Source organism: Myotis myotis, unplaced genomic scaffold (genome assembly GCF_014108235.1).
Source record: "Myotis myotis isolate mMyoMyo1 unplaced genomic scaffold, mMyoMyo1.p scaffold_m19_p_18, whole genome shotgun sequence".
Taxonomy (NCBI): Eukaryota; Metazoa; Chordata; class Mammalia; order Chiroptera; family Vespertilionidae; genus Myotis; species Myotis myotis.
Genome location: NW_023416322.1, coordinates 29,933,335 through 29,949,508, shown reverse-complemented (window position 1 = coordinate 29,949,508; position 16,174 = coordinate 29,933,335). Strand labels below are relative to the sequence as shown.

Genomic DNA, 16,174 nt, shown 5'->3' with positions numbered 1-16,174 from the left:
CAGCGGTACACCCTACCTCTGGGTGTGCTCCCAGGCCGCTGCTATTTCTGAATTTCTGGTGACGTGTCTAGCTTCACATAAGCAAGGCTGCTATTTAGAGCCTCTATCCTGCCAGTGACCCAGGCCTGATCTAGATGCCTGCCCGTGACTCTCTCTACCTGAGAGCCCACATTCCATTCTTTAAGCCTCTGTGGGTTACGGAAAAGGGATGGGGCAAGAAAGAAGGGTTGTGTGGTTTCTGTAGGACAGATTGCTAATTAATATGCAGCAAAAAAGGGTAGATGTGGGTACAGAGATGGCCTAAGGACCCGTCATCTCTCCAAATCCTAAGCTTGCTTTACAAATGCTTCTTTGCTCACAATTGTACTTGTTGGAGACAAACACAAATAATTATCCACACAGTATAGCCCAGCCACTCCCTGAACATCTTTGATCTCATCCCACCCATAATCCCTTTCCAAAACTGAATTACACAAAGGATCAAACAAAACCCACACGGCCATGAGTTTGAGATTCAGATTGCCTTCAGAGACACCAAGTGCAGAAGTCAAAGGGGACAGGTGGACAAGATCAATGTGAGAGGGGAAGAGCCAACCACACCACAAAGGAAACCATATTTTATTAAACTGGAAAACAAAAACGTAATATTGGAGACAAACAGACTTAAAAAAAGAAAGGAATGGCTGGAAGAGGAAGGTGCACATGGTCACAGGAAGGGACGAGATGGGTGGTCTGCGGTATCTGTGTGAGCCTCCGAAGTGTGCAGGCACACCAACCATCCTTTCCCCACACACTCTTAGACCAAAGCCAATCCAATCATATCTTCAGAGATGTATCCAGGCTTTTCTTTTTGCATTCTGTAGTTGGTTTCACCTTCAGCCCTGGACAGTCATGTAGGGTCTGTGCTGGAGAAAATGTCGATATTCCAAGGACAGGCCTTCGCCACAAAGCAGCAGTTTCAGCTCCTGGAGAAGTTTCCTACTCTTTGCACTCACCAGAGAAGCCAGAGGCCCTTGGCTGAAGCCCCAAATCTCAAAGAAAAATGTCAAACCTTGAGAACTAGTTATTTTATTAAGTGATAATACACATTTCAAAAGGATTTCAATGTTGTTGCCTCTAAAGCATGTACTTGTTTTGTTTTCCACACTGAACACGTGAGAATATCATAGAACATCTCTAATTTTAACAGGCACCCCCGCCCATTCAAAAAAGGGGAGGGGAGGAAAAAGGGGGGAAAGCAGTAATTTACAGCGGCTTCAAAACAATAACAGCTGAAGCTTAATTCTGCATGAACCAGTAATTTCAGGAAATAGTGAATATTCTGCAATTAGGAAGTCTAGCATATTCACATTATCTAGATAGGTTTGCTGTACCATATATATCACAAACATTGTATCTCTGGGATTGGAAAGGATAAAAGTCCTACTCTCTGATCATTTTACCCTCCCTGGAATCAAACCGAATTCTACTTACTCTCAACATTTGGGAGGGCAGAAGCAGGGAGAGCTTCCCTCTAAGCTCACTGAAGAGTAAACTTACAAACTACTTAAGGACTCTCATTTCTGACGCTGTATCAGAGTTTTAGGTGGTACCAGTGTATTCACAATCCCCACTAATTCTCTGTCTGTGATTTTACAGTGAGCACCAAAGACCTTAGTAACAACTTCGCATATTCTGCTTTCCTGTGAATCATGTCCTTTCCAAGACACACTATGTTATGCTTTCTTTAAAAAATATCTTGTTTATTTTTTTAAACTCAGGTTGAAATACAAAAGTCAGAGCATGGGCACGGAGTTTTAAATCACAGACACAGAAAGAATAAAACCCCTGTTTCATGTTATGAATACCAGAATTGTCTTTTGTTTCACTATATCACATATGTACATTGTTGTCTTCATTTACTGCTGTAGACAAGAGTTCCTTAAAGTGAACACCTCAAAGTCACACAAATCCTCACTTCCATCCTAAACAAGCGCTTGGAGGATTCTGTGGCTTAAAAACAAAACAGCCCACAAAAGAAAGCCAGCCCTTAAAAGTCCATCTTTAAAACTGTACACGGTCTTCCTTTCATGTATTAGCCATCATACTTTTGAGGACAATTTCTCTGCCCCAACAACATTCAGGAGGCCACTTTCCTGACATCCCCATATTTTCTTATAAAACCAAATGGTCAGAGAGCCTTTTCAAGTAAACACTACTTTTAGCTTAAACAAGAGCAGCAGAAAGAATTCACATTCTTTTATTCTAGAATGAAAAACATCCCCCTTAATTTCTGCAAAAAAAAAAAAAAAAATAATTTTTAAGTTGAGTCAAATAGAACTCCCCCTCCCCACCCTCACTGCCCTACTTATACGTTTTCCTAAACAAATGTCTGAGGACTCAATGTAACTATACTGTTTCTTTGCTTTGCTACTCTATATACCCCATCCCACACACAAGGTCATGGTATCATGCATTTTTGGTGTGGGAGAGCCACAGGGCAGAGAGGCTTGAGAGGGTCAAAGGAAGAAAGAACAGTTAGTTGGCCTAGGACCAGAAATGCATTAGGGAGATGAATGACTTGCAGCACCCTAACCACAGGACACATATCGAGCCCAAATAAATAACATGGAATAAGTTACAGAGAACCCCCAAACTATGACACACCTGGCTTAAGCTGTTCTTTATCTGAAAAGCAAGTTTGAGACAAAGCATCACCTTCTGTCACTACATTGTCTTCTCCCCCACCTTTGAGGTTTCACTGCAGGAATCCAAAGCAATCCCACTTCCTGTAGTTCTATACTAACCTGGAAGAAAATAGGAAACTTACTAGGATTCTCTAACACACTCATATTGTTTTACTCATCTAGCTGGAGTTTACCCGTGTGTGTACCTTAGGATAAGACACTAAATAACAAATAGTAACGCAACGTTTGCTTTTCAATGTCCCTAAAATATAAAGATAGAAACACTCAAAGTGCTGTGATTGTCTATCCCCCAGTACTCTCTGTAGAAACACAAATAAGAAGCCTTTCAGTTCAGGCAGAACTTTCTATGTGAAATGACTAAGAGCAGAAACATCCTTTATTTCCTACTGGGAGTGGAAAGTGAGGATAAGGCTTGAGCCTTGATATGTGATGGGCAGCTACTGTGGAGTGGGGTAAATTTGGATTTCTCATGTCCTCCAGTTTCCTCTGTAAAAATGTCTAGTAATACTCACTTGTTACTAGGACACATCTGAAGAGGTGTAATATAAAGAATGATGCTGTTGAACCTTCTTTGAAATAAATACCAAGAATGGGGTGAATACAGGAGCACGGCAAGGGGAAAGGAAAGATAAAGACAATCCCCTCTCCCTGGTAGTTAACCTTTGCTGAAATATGCCAACAAGTATCACTTACGTTAGGGAGGCACCAGGGTAAAAAATGTCTACTTCTTACATGAAAAAAACACAGGGACAATAGTACAGTTCCACCTCTGTGACAACTGTCAACTGGAGCGACTTTCTGGCCACAGCAGGAGCGAAGCTGAGAAAGCCAAGAAAGAAAAGCAGGAAGAGCTGGGTGTCAGAGGAGCGGAACGATCTCAAAAACGGTTCCACTCTCTCGTTTATGAAGGATGGGCAGGTCACATCACACTGTTAATAGTCCCCTAACTCTCTATTGTAATTACTCTGTATTTTAACCTCAAAATATATTCAGCCTGCTCTCTTCCATTCCAAAAACAAAGGAAAAACGTTTACTAGGACAGAAGAGCATCTCCTCAGTTGCGGCCTGACAGTGCTGTGGAAAGGCTGCCTGTTGTGTGGTTGTTAAATTAAGATTTGAGGAGAAAGATAAAGAGCTCAGCTTCCACACGCCTTTCGAAACAAACAAAGCAGAACAGCATGACAGCGCTGAGCTCTCCCGCATTTCCTCCCTTGCAACATCTCTTGGCTGTCAGCAGGGCACAGAGCCACAAGGAAGCCAAGCTGGTTACAGCAGTTAGGGTAGCTGCAGAGAGAAGGGGGCAGGAACCCTTCCATTGACTACTGATAAGCCAAACCCAAAATAACATCCCAACATTGCACATTATTATCTGTTCTGGTGGAAGTTTTATTTCAAACGCAGTAATACTCTTCAATAGATGGGGTAATAGCAGATTTGTTTTTCTTCTCGTCCCTCAAAATCCCAGCCAAAGGAAGTGGCTTTGGTTGTGTTCCTTTGCCTGCTCCCCTCCACCCCCTAAAATACAAACAACTCGGGGAAGGTAGGTAAGTGCCGTGGGAGGGAGGACTGGATGGAATAGTGAAATGTAAGCATATATGTACGACTTTTTACTTTGGAAGGGAGGCCCTTGGTCATAGAAAAATAAAGGAGGAAAAACAAACAATAAACCAAACTCCTACTTCCAATGCTCTCTCGACTGTTCAAAATGCCTTTCCCTTGGTCTCCATCAGTACCTGGGAGGGAAGAATGGGCGTTTTGGTGCAAAGAACGGAGGGCCCCTAACAAAAGGTGGCCTGGGTCTCTTTAAACTGTGGAAAGGGTCTCTGCCGAGAAAAGGCTCCCTAGGCCGAAAGTCTGGCCGGGGATTCCGCAAAATCATACCACTCCGGCTGATGATGTCTCTGTGTGAGGGACCCAAGGGGAGGCCACCGCTGCTGTTGCTGCCTCCCCCACCTCCTCCATGGGCCGGGCCCAGGTGCTCCAGAGAATGGGAGGGTAGGCTCAGGCTCTCACGTACACGGCTAAGGCCAGGGCCGTTGAGGTCCCGTTGGGTGGGGCCCCCGTGGTCCCTGGGTCCTGGGAGCACCCCAAAATGATCAGCCAAGGTCCCTTGAAGGAGAGAACTATGGTCCTTGGGAAATACTGCCACTGCTCCTGCCACTCCGTGCTCTGCCAGTGGTGGGGCTGGGAAGGGTACAACCCCAGAGTGGTCAACAGGGGGAGGTGGGGGTGGAGTAGAAAAGGGGACACCACTCCCACCACTGCTGCTATGCTCCCCAGGGGCCGGAGGGGGTGGGGTGGGGAAAGGAACTCCGCTGTGCTCTCCAGGAGTGGGGGGCGGGGCAGCATGGGCCAGGGCGGCCTCCTTTGTGAAGGGGTTCGAAAGATCCACAGAGGGTAGATGAGCGGGTGCTTCTCGAGAGAAGACACCACCACGATCCTTAGGAGGGGCGGGCGGGGCAGATGACGGCCCCACTGCCTCTCTTTGGAAAGGTGTCCCATGTTCCAAGGGGGATGGGGGAAGATGATGCTCAAATGTTGAGTTGAAACTGTTGGAACGAAAGCTGCCGACACTTTCCTGAAATTGGGGTGCCCGTTCCTTGTATGGTGCTGCTTTAAAGCCAGTGAGGCCTCCGCTGCCCCCACCCCCAAGGGATGCCAACTCAGAGGCACTTGAGGGGCCATTGTCAAAAGAGCTGCCTGAGGTGCTCAGATCAAACCAACCCACCCTTGAAGCCTCACGCCCATGTCCTCTATTTCCCTTCCCAGGAACTCGGACGGACTCTACCGTCTGTATGGGCTCCCCGGACATCCTCCTGTTGGATGCATTGTGGTAACCCAAGGTTTCTATAGGGGCCCCCTTTTCTTCAGTGCTGTCAGGCAAGTCTAAGCAGGAGGAGGAGACTCGCGTTTCTATGCGGTGGTAGTGCTCTTCTTGCTGCTGCTGCTCAGTGGTGGTCAAGCTGGGCTGGGTGAGGTTTGAGAGACTGACACCTTCATTTGAAGTGCCCTTGCTGGGGGCCTGGACAAAATGCTTATCATCTGAGGGCTTTCGTGAGGCGTTTTTAAGCATATTCTTAAACTCAATCGTCGACGTGGTGGAAATGGTGGAGGCCAGGACTTTCTCCACGCCTGATGTGGGTGGATGGCCCGTGGGAGCAGCAAGGGTATTCTGCGGAGAGAAAAGGGAACGATGTGGGACTGGGTGAGGAGAGTCTGGGTACTGCTTCTGTGGCAAAGTGAGATGCCCAGTGGTAGATTGAGACAAGCTATTGTGGTTGGAGTCAGGGGTGAAAAATGAATCATTCTTACTCGGTGACGGTGACCGGTTAGACCCAGATTCATTCCCTCTTATGCTGAAGGCACCAAACAGCCCAGGGGAAGGTGAGAGAAGGTCACAGTTCTCACTAGAGTCCAGGAGGGCCCTTACAGATGGAGGGAAGGCAGACTTTACCCCAAATTCTTGGGCCCTGTGGCTGTAACTGGACAGGATTGGCTGGTAGTCGGTCTCAGAGAGCTTGCTGGATTTCAGGATAGACTTGGCTGGTTTCTTCTCTAGGTTCATCATGGCAGAGGGTGGAGGCCCTGAATACTCAAAATCTCGGTAATCCTCGTCTTCCTGGAAAGAAGTATCTGGATAGAACTTCTCCTGTGAAGAGTCCATCAGGGAAGATGGTCTCTCCATTCCATCAGAAGGCTGCTTATAGGATGATTCACTGACCAGGCCAAAGGGTCGAAATGTAGGTACAGAATTGGAGAGCTCCCTGGGGTAGCTTTCCTCTCGCCCGGGGGGTGGTGATCTTGTACTGCTGGGTGTTGAAGAACCAGGGCTAATGATCTTAGAAAGCAAGGACATGGTATCTACACTGCTGGATGTGGGCTTGTCCATCATCTCATCCTGGGTGGGCGTCCCACTGCGTTCATCCCGCACAGGGGTTCCATCAATGTTGTCAACTGAAGTGCTAGTAGGGCCACGCTGGAAGTCTGAGGGATGGCTTTCTGCTGGGGCACTGGACCCCAAACTGCTCAGGATTGGGATGTTTAAGTTTAAGCCACTGAAACCAGGATTACCTTTTAAGAAGTTATGGATTTTCATTTCCAGGCTTGGGGAGGTGGACTCGGACTCCAGCTTTGGCTTGGAGCTCTCTGAAGATTGGCACATGGCAACTTCAGGAGGTGGGGCAGCAGGGCTAGTATTGTGGGTGCCTGTAAACCCCAGAGAGGTGGATGGCAGCTTGAACGTAGTGCTTGGAAGCCCTGGGCTTTGCCCAATTGAGGCCTTGCTGACTGAAGTTGAAGAGACTTCAGATGTCGATGAATTAGGAGAATAGTTGAAGCTTTTGGGAATAAAGGATTGGGTACTGGAGGGTAGATTTCTTCCTTTTATGTTAGAGACTGTAGTGGTGTTGGCAGGGGAAGCTGAAGTGCTCTGGGATGCAGTTTCACTGGCTGGAGCTGGGTTCCCAGTAACGCTCTGAAGTAAAGACGACAGGCCTGTAGAAGCAGAGATTAGAGGAGTTAAAAAGAACAACTCCCTGCCTTACAATAAACAGTTTAGGCCAGTTGGATATTCTCATTCATTCCAGTGGGAACCAGATGGACATAAAAATGTGAGGCCAAAGGAAATCCTGACTAAACAAGCATTTCTGCTAAATGTCACAGAAAACACTGGACTTACTTGCCAATATAAAGAGAGCAAATCACTGAGATGTTTCTAGTGCAGTCATGAAACAAGCCCAACACAGCACAATGAAAGGCCACAGGAAGGGGTAGATTTTAGTGTCAGAATCATTCACAGTTTAAACAAGACAAAGCAGGAAAAGAAAGAAAGCAAAATCATTCTTAAAATAACACTTTAAGCCAGTATTTCTTTCTTTTTCTTTTTTTGTTAATCCTCACCCGAGGATATTTTTCCAATTGCTTTTTAGAGAGAGTGATTGGGAAGGAAGGAGGGGGAGAGGGAGGGGAAGGGAAGGAGGGAGGGAGAGAAACAACAATGTGAGAGAGACAAATGGATTGACTGCCTCCTGCACACATCCAGACTGGGGCCTGGGGATCGAACCTGCAACCCAGGTACGTGCACTTGATCAGAATCAAACCCATGACTCTTCCATGCTTGGGCCGGCACTCTAACCACTGAGAAACACTGACTAGGGCAAGTCAGTATTTCTTAATGTTTGATTTGTGAAACTGTTTCTCTAAATAGATATTCTTTTTTTTATATAATTTATTTTTATTGTTGACACTATTACCGATGACCCCATTTCGCCCTCCTTTGCCCACCTCCTCCGTGCCCCTTCCCTCTGGCCATCACTATCTAAATAGACATTCTATCCTTCGTTTCCAACCTCCATAATTATCTCTAGTAAGTTAATATACTTTGTTATTCTCAAGAGAGAGATAAGATATGCAAACTGCAGAAATATATTTGAACCAGGGCACTTTAAAAAGAAGCATCTTTTGCTATCTTTTGGGGGAAACAATGCTCTAAGCCAGCAGTCGCCAACCTTTCGGACCTCATGGACCACCAGTGGTCCTCGGACCACCGGTTGGCGACCACTGCTCTAAGCTATCATTTTTGGTTGTAAAATGTAGCAATAATAAACATATAAACATACACCACAAACACTTACAAAGCTAGATCATCAAAGGCTCTGATCTTTCACAAGAAAACACACAATCACCACCTTATAGCGTGGAAAACTCAAGGAATAATTATTGTTGACAGTGGTAAGATTCAACCCTACTTAATGATAGACAAAACCTTCTCAGAAGCCATGAAATAGAATTTTTTGGGCAAAGGCTGAAGTCCATCAAAGCAAATTGCTCCTGTAGAAATTTTTTTAGAAAAACACAACAAAAAGATAACAAGTCTTATACATTAAAATCATACTTTGAAAAATGTACCCACTCTCTAGTCATAAATGAAAACTTGTATATACTCCAACCCAAGCTCATAGCTTTGTTATACACTAAAAGAGCTCCTTTATAATGATATGGTGAAAGAAAATAGTTCATGAAATACTTCAATTAATGTTTCTTCAAAATTTTAATTTTAATCCATATTTGCTAAGAGATTTAAGGTCTGAAGAATTTTTAAATTAATCCTCACCTGAGGACATTTTCTCCATTGATTTTTTAAATTCTTTAAAAATTCTTGCCGAAACCGGTTTGGCTCAGTGGATAGAGCGTCAGCCTGCGGACTGAAAGGTCCCGGGTTCGATTCCGGTCAAGGGCATGTACCTAGGTTGTGGGCACTTCCCCAGTGGGGGATGTGCAGGAGGCAGCTGATCGATGTTTCTCTCTCATCGATGTTTCTAACTCTCTATCTCTCTTCCTCCCTCTCTGTAAAAAATCAATAAAATATATTTTAAAAAAAATTCTTTAAAAATTCTTTATTGTTGGAAGTATTACATATGTCCCCTTATTTCTCCCATTGATGCCCCTAGCCCTCCCCCCCATTGATTTTTTAGAGAGAGTGGAAGGGAAAGAAGGGGGGGGGGAGAGAGAGAGAGACATCAATGAGAGAGAGACACACTGATTGGTTGTCTCCCGCACATACCCTGACTGAGGCTAGGATTAGAACCTGAAAAATACCCTTGGGTGAGGATTAACAAAATACAAAACAAAACAACCACACAAAAAACAAGAAGAAGAAAAAAAAGATACTATTCAGATTTCTGGCAATAGGTGAAACAGTTTTGTGCCCCTAAATATTACTTTTCTTCAATCTTTTTTTCTTTTCTTTCTTTTTTTAAATATATTTTATTGATTTTTTACAGAGAGGAAAGGAGAGAGATAGAGAGTTAGAAACATCGATGAGAGAGAAACACTGATCAGCTGCCTCCTGCACACCCCCCACTGGGGACGTGCCCACAACCCAGGTACATGCCCTTGACCGGAATCGAACCCGGGACCTTTCAGTCCCCAGGCCGATGCTCTATCCACTGAGCCAAACCGGTCCCGGCTCAATCTTTTTTTCTCAATACTCACCTGAGGATATTTTTTCCATTGCTTTTCAGAGAGTGGAAGGAGGGAGTGGGGGAGAGAGAGAGAAATATTGATGTGAGAGAGACACATCAATTGGTTGCCTCCCGAATGTGCCCTGATCTGGGGCAGGGAACGAATGGACGACCCAATTACGTGCCCTTGACCAAAATCGAACCTGACACCCTTGGGTGTGCAATCTGATGCTCTAACCACTGAACACACTGGCCAGGGCACTTTTTTTCCATCTTAACAAGCCATACTCTACAGCACTGGTTCTCAACCTTCCTAATGCCACGACCCTTTAATACAGTTCCTCATGTTGTGGTGACCCCCAATTTCATTGTTACAAATTGAACATAATTAAAGCATAGTGATTAATCACAAAAACAATATGTAATTATATATGTGTTTTCTGATGGTCTTAGGCGACACCTGTGAAAGGGTCGTTCGACCCCCAAAGGGGTCGCGACCCGCAGGTTGAGAACCACTGCTCTACAGCAAGCATGTCAAACTCGCAGGAGTTTGACATGCTTGCTCTACAGTCCTTTGCCCACTGAAGTCATTCTTTTGTGTTGAAAATCTGCCAATACGGGCTATGAGTGACATAATCAGAGCAAAGTTCTAAGAGATTTTCTTTATAGTCTTTGAAGAAACACATCTTTTTAAGTTGCTGTGCACAGTTGTCTTAAGGAGAATTACACTTTCTCTAAAGAAATGAAAGGTGATGAACTGCCCTGTTATTCCACAAGTGTTTTCTGGGATTCCCATTTCTCATTTTGTCAGAACACACCTAGTTCTGCTCAAATTTTGCCTGATGAGAAAGCCCACATGATCTCGTTGCAACAATTTCCGGGGCGGGGGGGGGGGGGGGGTGGGGAGACAAAAGCTATTCTTGTTCTCTTGCACTTGCCCATACAGCCATGCAGACTCCACATGCAATGGACTGATGGACTGCAGAAAGAAACACAGCTAAGCTGGCCTGATGCTGGACTGGGCTCCGCTCTAACATGGAAAGGAAACTTTGGACGCTGGCTCTGATTTTAGCTCTGCTGAACCCCCAGCTACACTTCTATGACTGGACTGAGGAAAATGGGACCTTGAAATTCAAGGAATTAATTCCATGCAAATAAAAAAATCACTCATTTCCCCATGCGAGTCTCATAAAATTCTTTTTTTCAGGATATCATGAGACTTCCACTCCCACAATCAACAGTTGGAGATGAGGACCTCACCCCTCTGGTAAAAGAGAGCAAACCACGATGGGACAGAGACCGGGAGATTGAAGACCAGGAAAGCACAGCGTCCCTCCCTGCCATTGCCATTTCCGTTTCTCAGAAAGCTGGTTTGCAGCCTCTGGACCTCGGAGGGTGAAACAGCAGGAGAAGAACCTGGCCTAGATCATGGTTGCAGAGCTAAATTACATTCCCCCATCTCCTTTGCAGTGAGACCTGGCTGTAAAACTGAATGTGAGCCACGGGATGAGGGTGGAGCTCCCCACCTGCAGGCCTGGCTCATACACCTTTCTCCCGGCACAGCTCCCCCTCCTCGGTCCTGGCTGTCTGGCTGGAATGGAGCCCATTCCCAGGGCAGCCACATACTGAAGATGGAAAAGTCACAAGATGCAGAGCCTGGGTCTCTGAATCACTGCCTGGAGGGGTGGCATCAACGAGCGCGCCCAGATGGAGAAGAGCTGCATCAGATGTATGTAATGTCAGCAAGATGTAAACCTGCATTGTGTTAAGCCACTGAGACTGCGGAACCATCTGCTACTCTGACCAGCTAACAAGAACTGTTACTGATTTGGTATACTGCTGTAATACAAACTTGAAGTATTAAAAAAAAGAAAAGCTTTTTCTTTAAGATATATCTATCCAAGAAGCTAAAAAAAAAGCTAAAACAAGTGAGTTCAAGATTTTTGCTATTAATTATAGGCTAGAAGGGAGAATCATAAACATGATGCTAATCTCTAAAACTAATTATCTCTGAAATTAGTAGTGTCAGATGTGCTATAGTATTATCATTAATTCTTTATTGCTGGTCTATGAATGGGGATATGAATTATCATTTAGTACTATTTAGTTCAGCCCTGGCTGGTATGGCTCAGTTGATTAGAACACTGTCCCTTAGACCAAAAGGTGGCGGGTTTGGTTCCCCATCAACCTGGCACATACCCAGGTTGCGGGTTTGATCCTCATTCAGGGCACATGTGGAAGGCATTGATTGACATTTTTCTCTCACATCGATGTTTCTGTCTCTTTCTCTCTCCCTTCCTCCCTCCCTCTCAACCTACCTCTCTCTAAAAATCAATTTTAAAAATCGTATTTAGTTCAATGTAATAAAATTGTCCTATATCTTAAGACAAAGTTCACTATAATATAGTGCTTAGCTGATCCACTTACAGAACAGTTAGGAAATAAAATTAGTAGATACCTGTAATGTTCTCTATTCATATAAAGCAGAGTTCCTCAACCTCAGTACTACTGGCACTTGGGGCTGGAGAATTCTTTATTGTGGGGCTGTCCTGTGCACTGTAGAATGTTCAGCTGCTACCTGGCCTTCATGCATTAGATGCAGCAGCATCCCCACACACCCCAGTTATGACAAACAATGCCTTTAGGCCACTGGCAAATATCCCCTGGAGCTTCCTGGTTGAGATCTAGTAGTACAGAGTAAATCACTAGAAAGATACTGTTCTGGTATCTGTAATTAATGCATAATTATACTGAGATACTTGTGTTGGCAGCTGGAGGGTCTGGAAACAGAGAGCAGGTTAAGTTTATGAAAAAAATACTAGAAGTGAACAGTTTTAAGCCCAACCCAGATAATTAGCAAAGCTGAAGAGAGGTTCAAATAAGGTAGAGATTATATGTAACCAAAAACAAAAAGACTCACTACATATCTATAAATAGAGGCCTCTATAAAACACGACATAAATGAGACAAACATATCTCATAAGATATTTGATAGCAGAATGACCTTTCTGACTATCTTTAGCTTTGGTTAACATTAAAATATGTAAACCTCAACATATACTAACCTGTACTAAGAGCTGGGATAAATGCAGCCCCTAGGGGTGCCATGGTGTAGGTGAAAGAATACCGGACTCCAGTCAAGAAATATGGCTTTTAGTCTTGGCTCATCACTGAGTAGGTAGATGTGTGACCTTAAGCAGGTCACATTACCTCACTGAGCCTTAATTTCCTTACCTGAAAAGGAGGGGATTAGACTAGATGATATTTAAAGTCTCTTTCATCTTTGATACTTTATAATACTACAAATGCCAGCTCACGGATAATAAATATAAAGAGAATAATTAATCAACTAAATTATATATTTCACTAGAGACCCAAAGCACGAAATTCGTGCAAGAGTAGGCCTTCCTTCCCCCTGCTGCTGGCACCGGCTTCCCTCCGGCACTCAGCTTCGTACAGAAGGTCATCTGGAAGGACCTCTGGCATAATTAGCATATTATGCTTTTATTATTATAGATGGCTTTGGATTCTTTCCTTTTTTCTCAGAAATGGAGTCCAGGCTTAAGCCTGAGACAAGCACTCGCAGTGCGAGTCCCTCTGGCCATAAGCTTACCTTGCAGGGTAGGGGCTGACTGGGTCTGGGTTTTGGAAAGAGCAGACAGAATGCTCTCTGGGGTGATGTCCACTTTTGAGAGGATATTGGCCAGAGGGTTGTGAGATGCTGTCGGGGCAGGTGCAGGTGTTTTCAGGCCACTGGAGAGGTTGCCAGGGCTTGTAGGCGTTCCTGGAGACGGTCTTGATGCAGGACTGACCCCTGGTGGCAGAAAGATTGACTCAAGCAAATGCAACTCAAAATGACTTTAAATCCATGATACTTTCCACTCAAAATTTTTCTGTGGCTGATTCACAAAAGGTCCATATCATGGCTTGTACCAAAAAAATAAATAAATAAATCTGAAAATTACATGAAGATTTGCTTCCATCTACTTGGAACCCCCCTAAAATAAATGAATAAGTTTTTCTCATATGTAATTCCCTTAGTTTAGAGAGCTCCAACAGAAAAAGACTAAGGAACCTATTCCTTTTTTCTCTACGAATGAAACCTACACCTCAGAGTACTGTAGGTGCCCCCAAAATATTGCTGACTAATTATAATCAGAGCTCCTGCAATTGTATAACTCAGCCACAGCATAATTTTAAGTGATTAATAAGTTTTTGCTTTTGAAATGGCCTATAAAATGAGATTATATAAGCAACCTCCTTTATACTTTTACATTTTAAAACAATGGATTGATTTTTAACATAGGGAAAAAGTATACAAAGATAAAATAATTTTTGATTTTTTTTAATGATCAAAAATATGAACAGGTATTTCACACAAACAATCATAAGCAAATGAAAAATATTTAAACCACATCTTTAATCAAAAGGGTGCAAATTAAAACAAACAACTTTTAAAGATTGAATTTAATAAAGATTAAAACAAAACGAAATAGTTTTGGAGAAGCTGAGGCACAACGGGGACTTTATATAGTACTTGGAACAAACAGTCCATTTCTGGAGATCATTGTAATTATAACATGAAAGGACTTAATCTAAGTGCTGATTTTTTGGAGAATCTATCTTTTAGAAATAATATATTTAAGTACTTATGAAGAAATGAAATAATTGGGATTTTCTTCAAAATAATCAGGATTGGGTAGGCCATGTGTTTATGTAGTTGAAGATGAGAGATGAGTATGTGGAGGTGCTCTACATACTCATTAAAATTTCAATTAAAAAAAACAAACCCTATATTCACATCAACCCTTATAGGAAGGGTTGTGCATAAAATTTTAGCATCATGGTTGTTCATGAAAAACAGTGAAAAATTGGAAACATACTGGATGTCTAATAATTAAAAGGCTTAAATAATAAAAAACTATACAGCTGAAATTTTAAATAGCTGGTTTCAAAACAGTATACGCAATATGCTTCAATTATTAAAAAAAAATTATTACAAATATTTAATCTCCCAAAACATTCAGATACACACACACTTGTAAGGTTATATACAAGTGATTTCCTTTGGGGTAGAGTTATATTTATTTTATTCTCTTCACTTACTTTCTAATTTTTCTATAATGACCAAGTGCTGGTTTTATTTTCATATTTAAATATTACTTTTAGGTAAATTTAAAAAATTAATTTTAACAATTCAACAAAAAACAGACTGATGGTTCAATTAGAACGATGACAGTCAGCCTTTTATCCTCTTTACGGGGCTTGCTTACCTGTATTTTTCATGACTGATGTTAGGCTACTGAGGATGGAACTGATCTTTGCCAGATCCACATTAGCCAGGTTTGGCAAAGCCAATGCTGGAGACGGGGACAGAAGGGAAGTATTCACAGGTTTTGGAAGAGGCGAGGTTGCTGTCATGGTCACAGGCACTGGGGCACATGAAGAGGCCTTGGAGATACTTTCTGTTGGCTTTGCAGGAACAGAAGTAGATACAGCTGGCTTCTCCACAGGTTTTTCCTTCCTGTCCTCTACTATTTAAACAAAGAGAACAAATATTATTGAATCTTACGACTACCCAGACTCTGTTTCCAGTATGGAACAACACCTTCTAGTTCCTGATTTGGGAGTGAAAAGCACTGTGCTTTATAGAAAACCACTCACTTCATGATTTTTTTAAAAGCCCCACTCTTTATAATTTATGATCCTTCTTGACTTCAACACTTACTTAAAAGAAATTTCCCAAATTCATACTTTATCTTATTTTTAATGATTTGCATCTTTTTAGCACCTGTATATTAAATTTGTACATTTCTAGAAGCATGTTATTATTGGGTACACTTTTGTGTTCTGTCTTTCAGTAATGATATTTATGTCATAAATTGTCCTGTCTTTTTTGTTAACCTGAGAGCTTTCTAAAGAGTAGGAACTCTGTAATATACTTTACCGTATTTTTTGTGTGGCTTCCTGACATTGGCCTATTAGGGGATGCAATTAGGCACTAATTTGAAACTGCAATTTTAACTCTTGATGCTTTTAATAACTAAAAGACTATGCGCTGTATGGATAGCACATTAAATCCAACACAAATCAAAAACTCTCCAATTATTATAAAAGCTGGGGATGTCAGAGAAGCAATTCACCAATGCAGGCTAGCTTTTTTTTAAAAAGTATTTTTTGTATTGATTTTAGAGAGACAGGAAGGAAGGGGGGAGGGAGAGACGGAGAGAGGGGAAAAGGAAGAGAGGGAGAGAAGAAAAGGAGGAGAGAAATGTCCCTGTGAACATCCTCCTGGGGACTGAGCCTGCATCCCTGGCATGTGCCCTGACGGGGAGTCAAACTGGCAACCTCTGGTACACGGAATGACGCTCAACCAACTGAGCCACACCGGCCAGAGCTATCCAGATTAATTTTGAAAGTGTGGTAAACAAACTGTTGCTTTGGAATCTTGAAGGTTAAGAGTGACAGAGTATAGGGAATTTCAGTATAAGTGCTCCTCCCTCTAGAGCAGTACTGTTTAATAAA

At 43.0% G+C, this 16,174-nt stretch overlaps 1 protein-coding gene across 9 annotated transcripts in view; it reads right to left on the bottom strand.

The window, feature by feature from the left end:
* Positions 1-602: 602 nt before the first annotated feature.
* RPRD2 (regulation of nuclear pre-mRNA domain containing 2) overlaps positions 603-16,174 on the bottom strand; it is a 67,219-nt gene continuing 51,647 nt past the window's right edge. For 2 of the 9 annotated variants that reach the window (XM_036343715.1, XM_036343719.1), the window contains 3 exons: positions 14,923-15,183; positions 13,263-13,463; positions 603-7,181 (listed from right to left, as the gene is read on the bottom strand). In XM_036343715.1, the coding sequence (XP_036199608.1) occupies positions 4,414-7,181; positions 13,263-13,463; positions 14,923-15,183 (3,230 nt within the window). In that variant the 3' untranslated portion in view covers positions 603-4,413. The remainder of the gene's footprint in view (positions 7,182-13,262; positions 13,464-14,922; positions 15,184-16,174) is intronic. The other 7 variants (XM_036343718.1, XM_036343720.1, XM_036343722.1 and 4 more) reach the window with 7 other exon arrangements.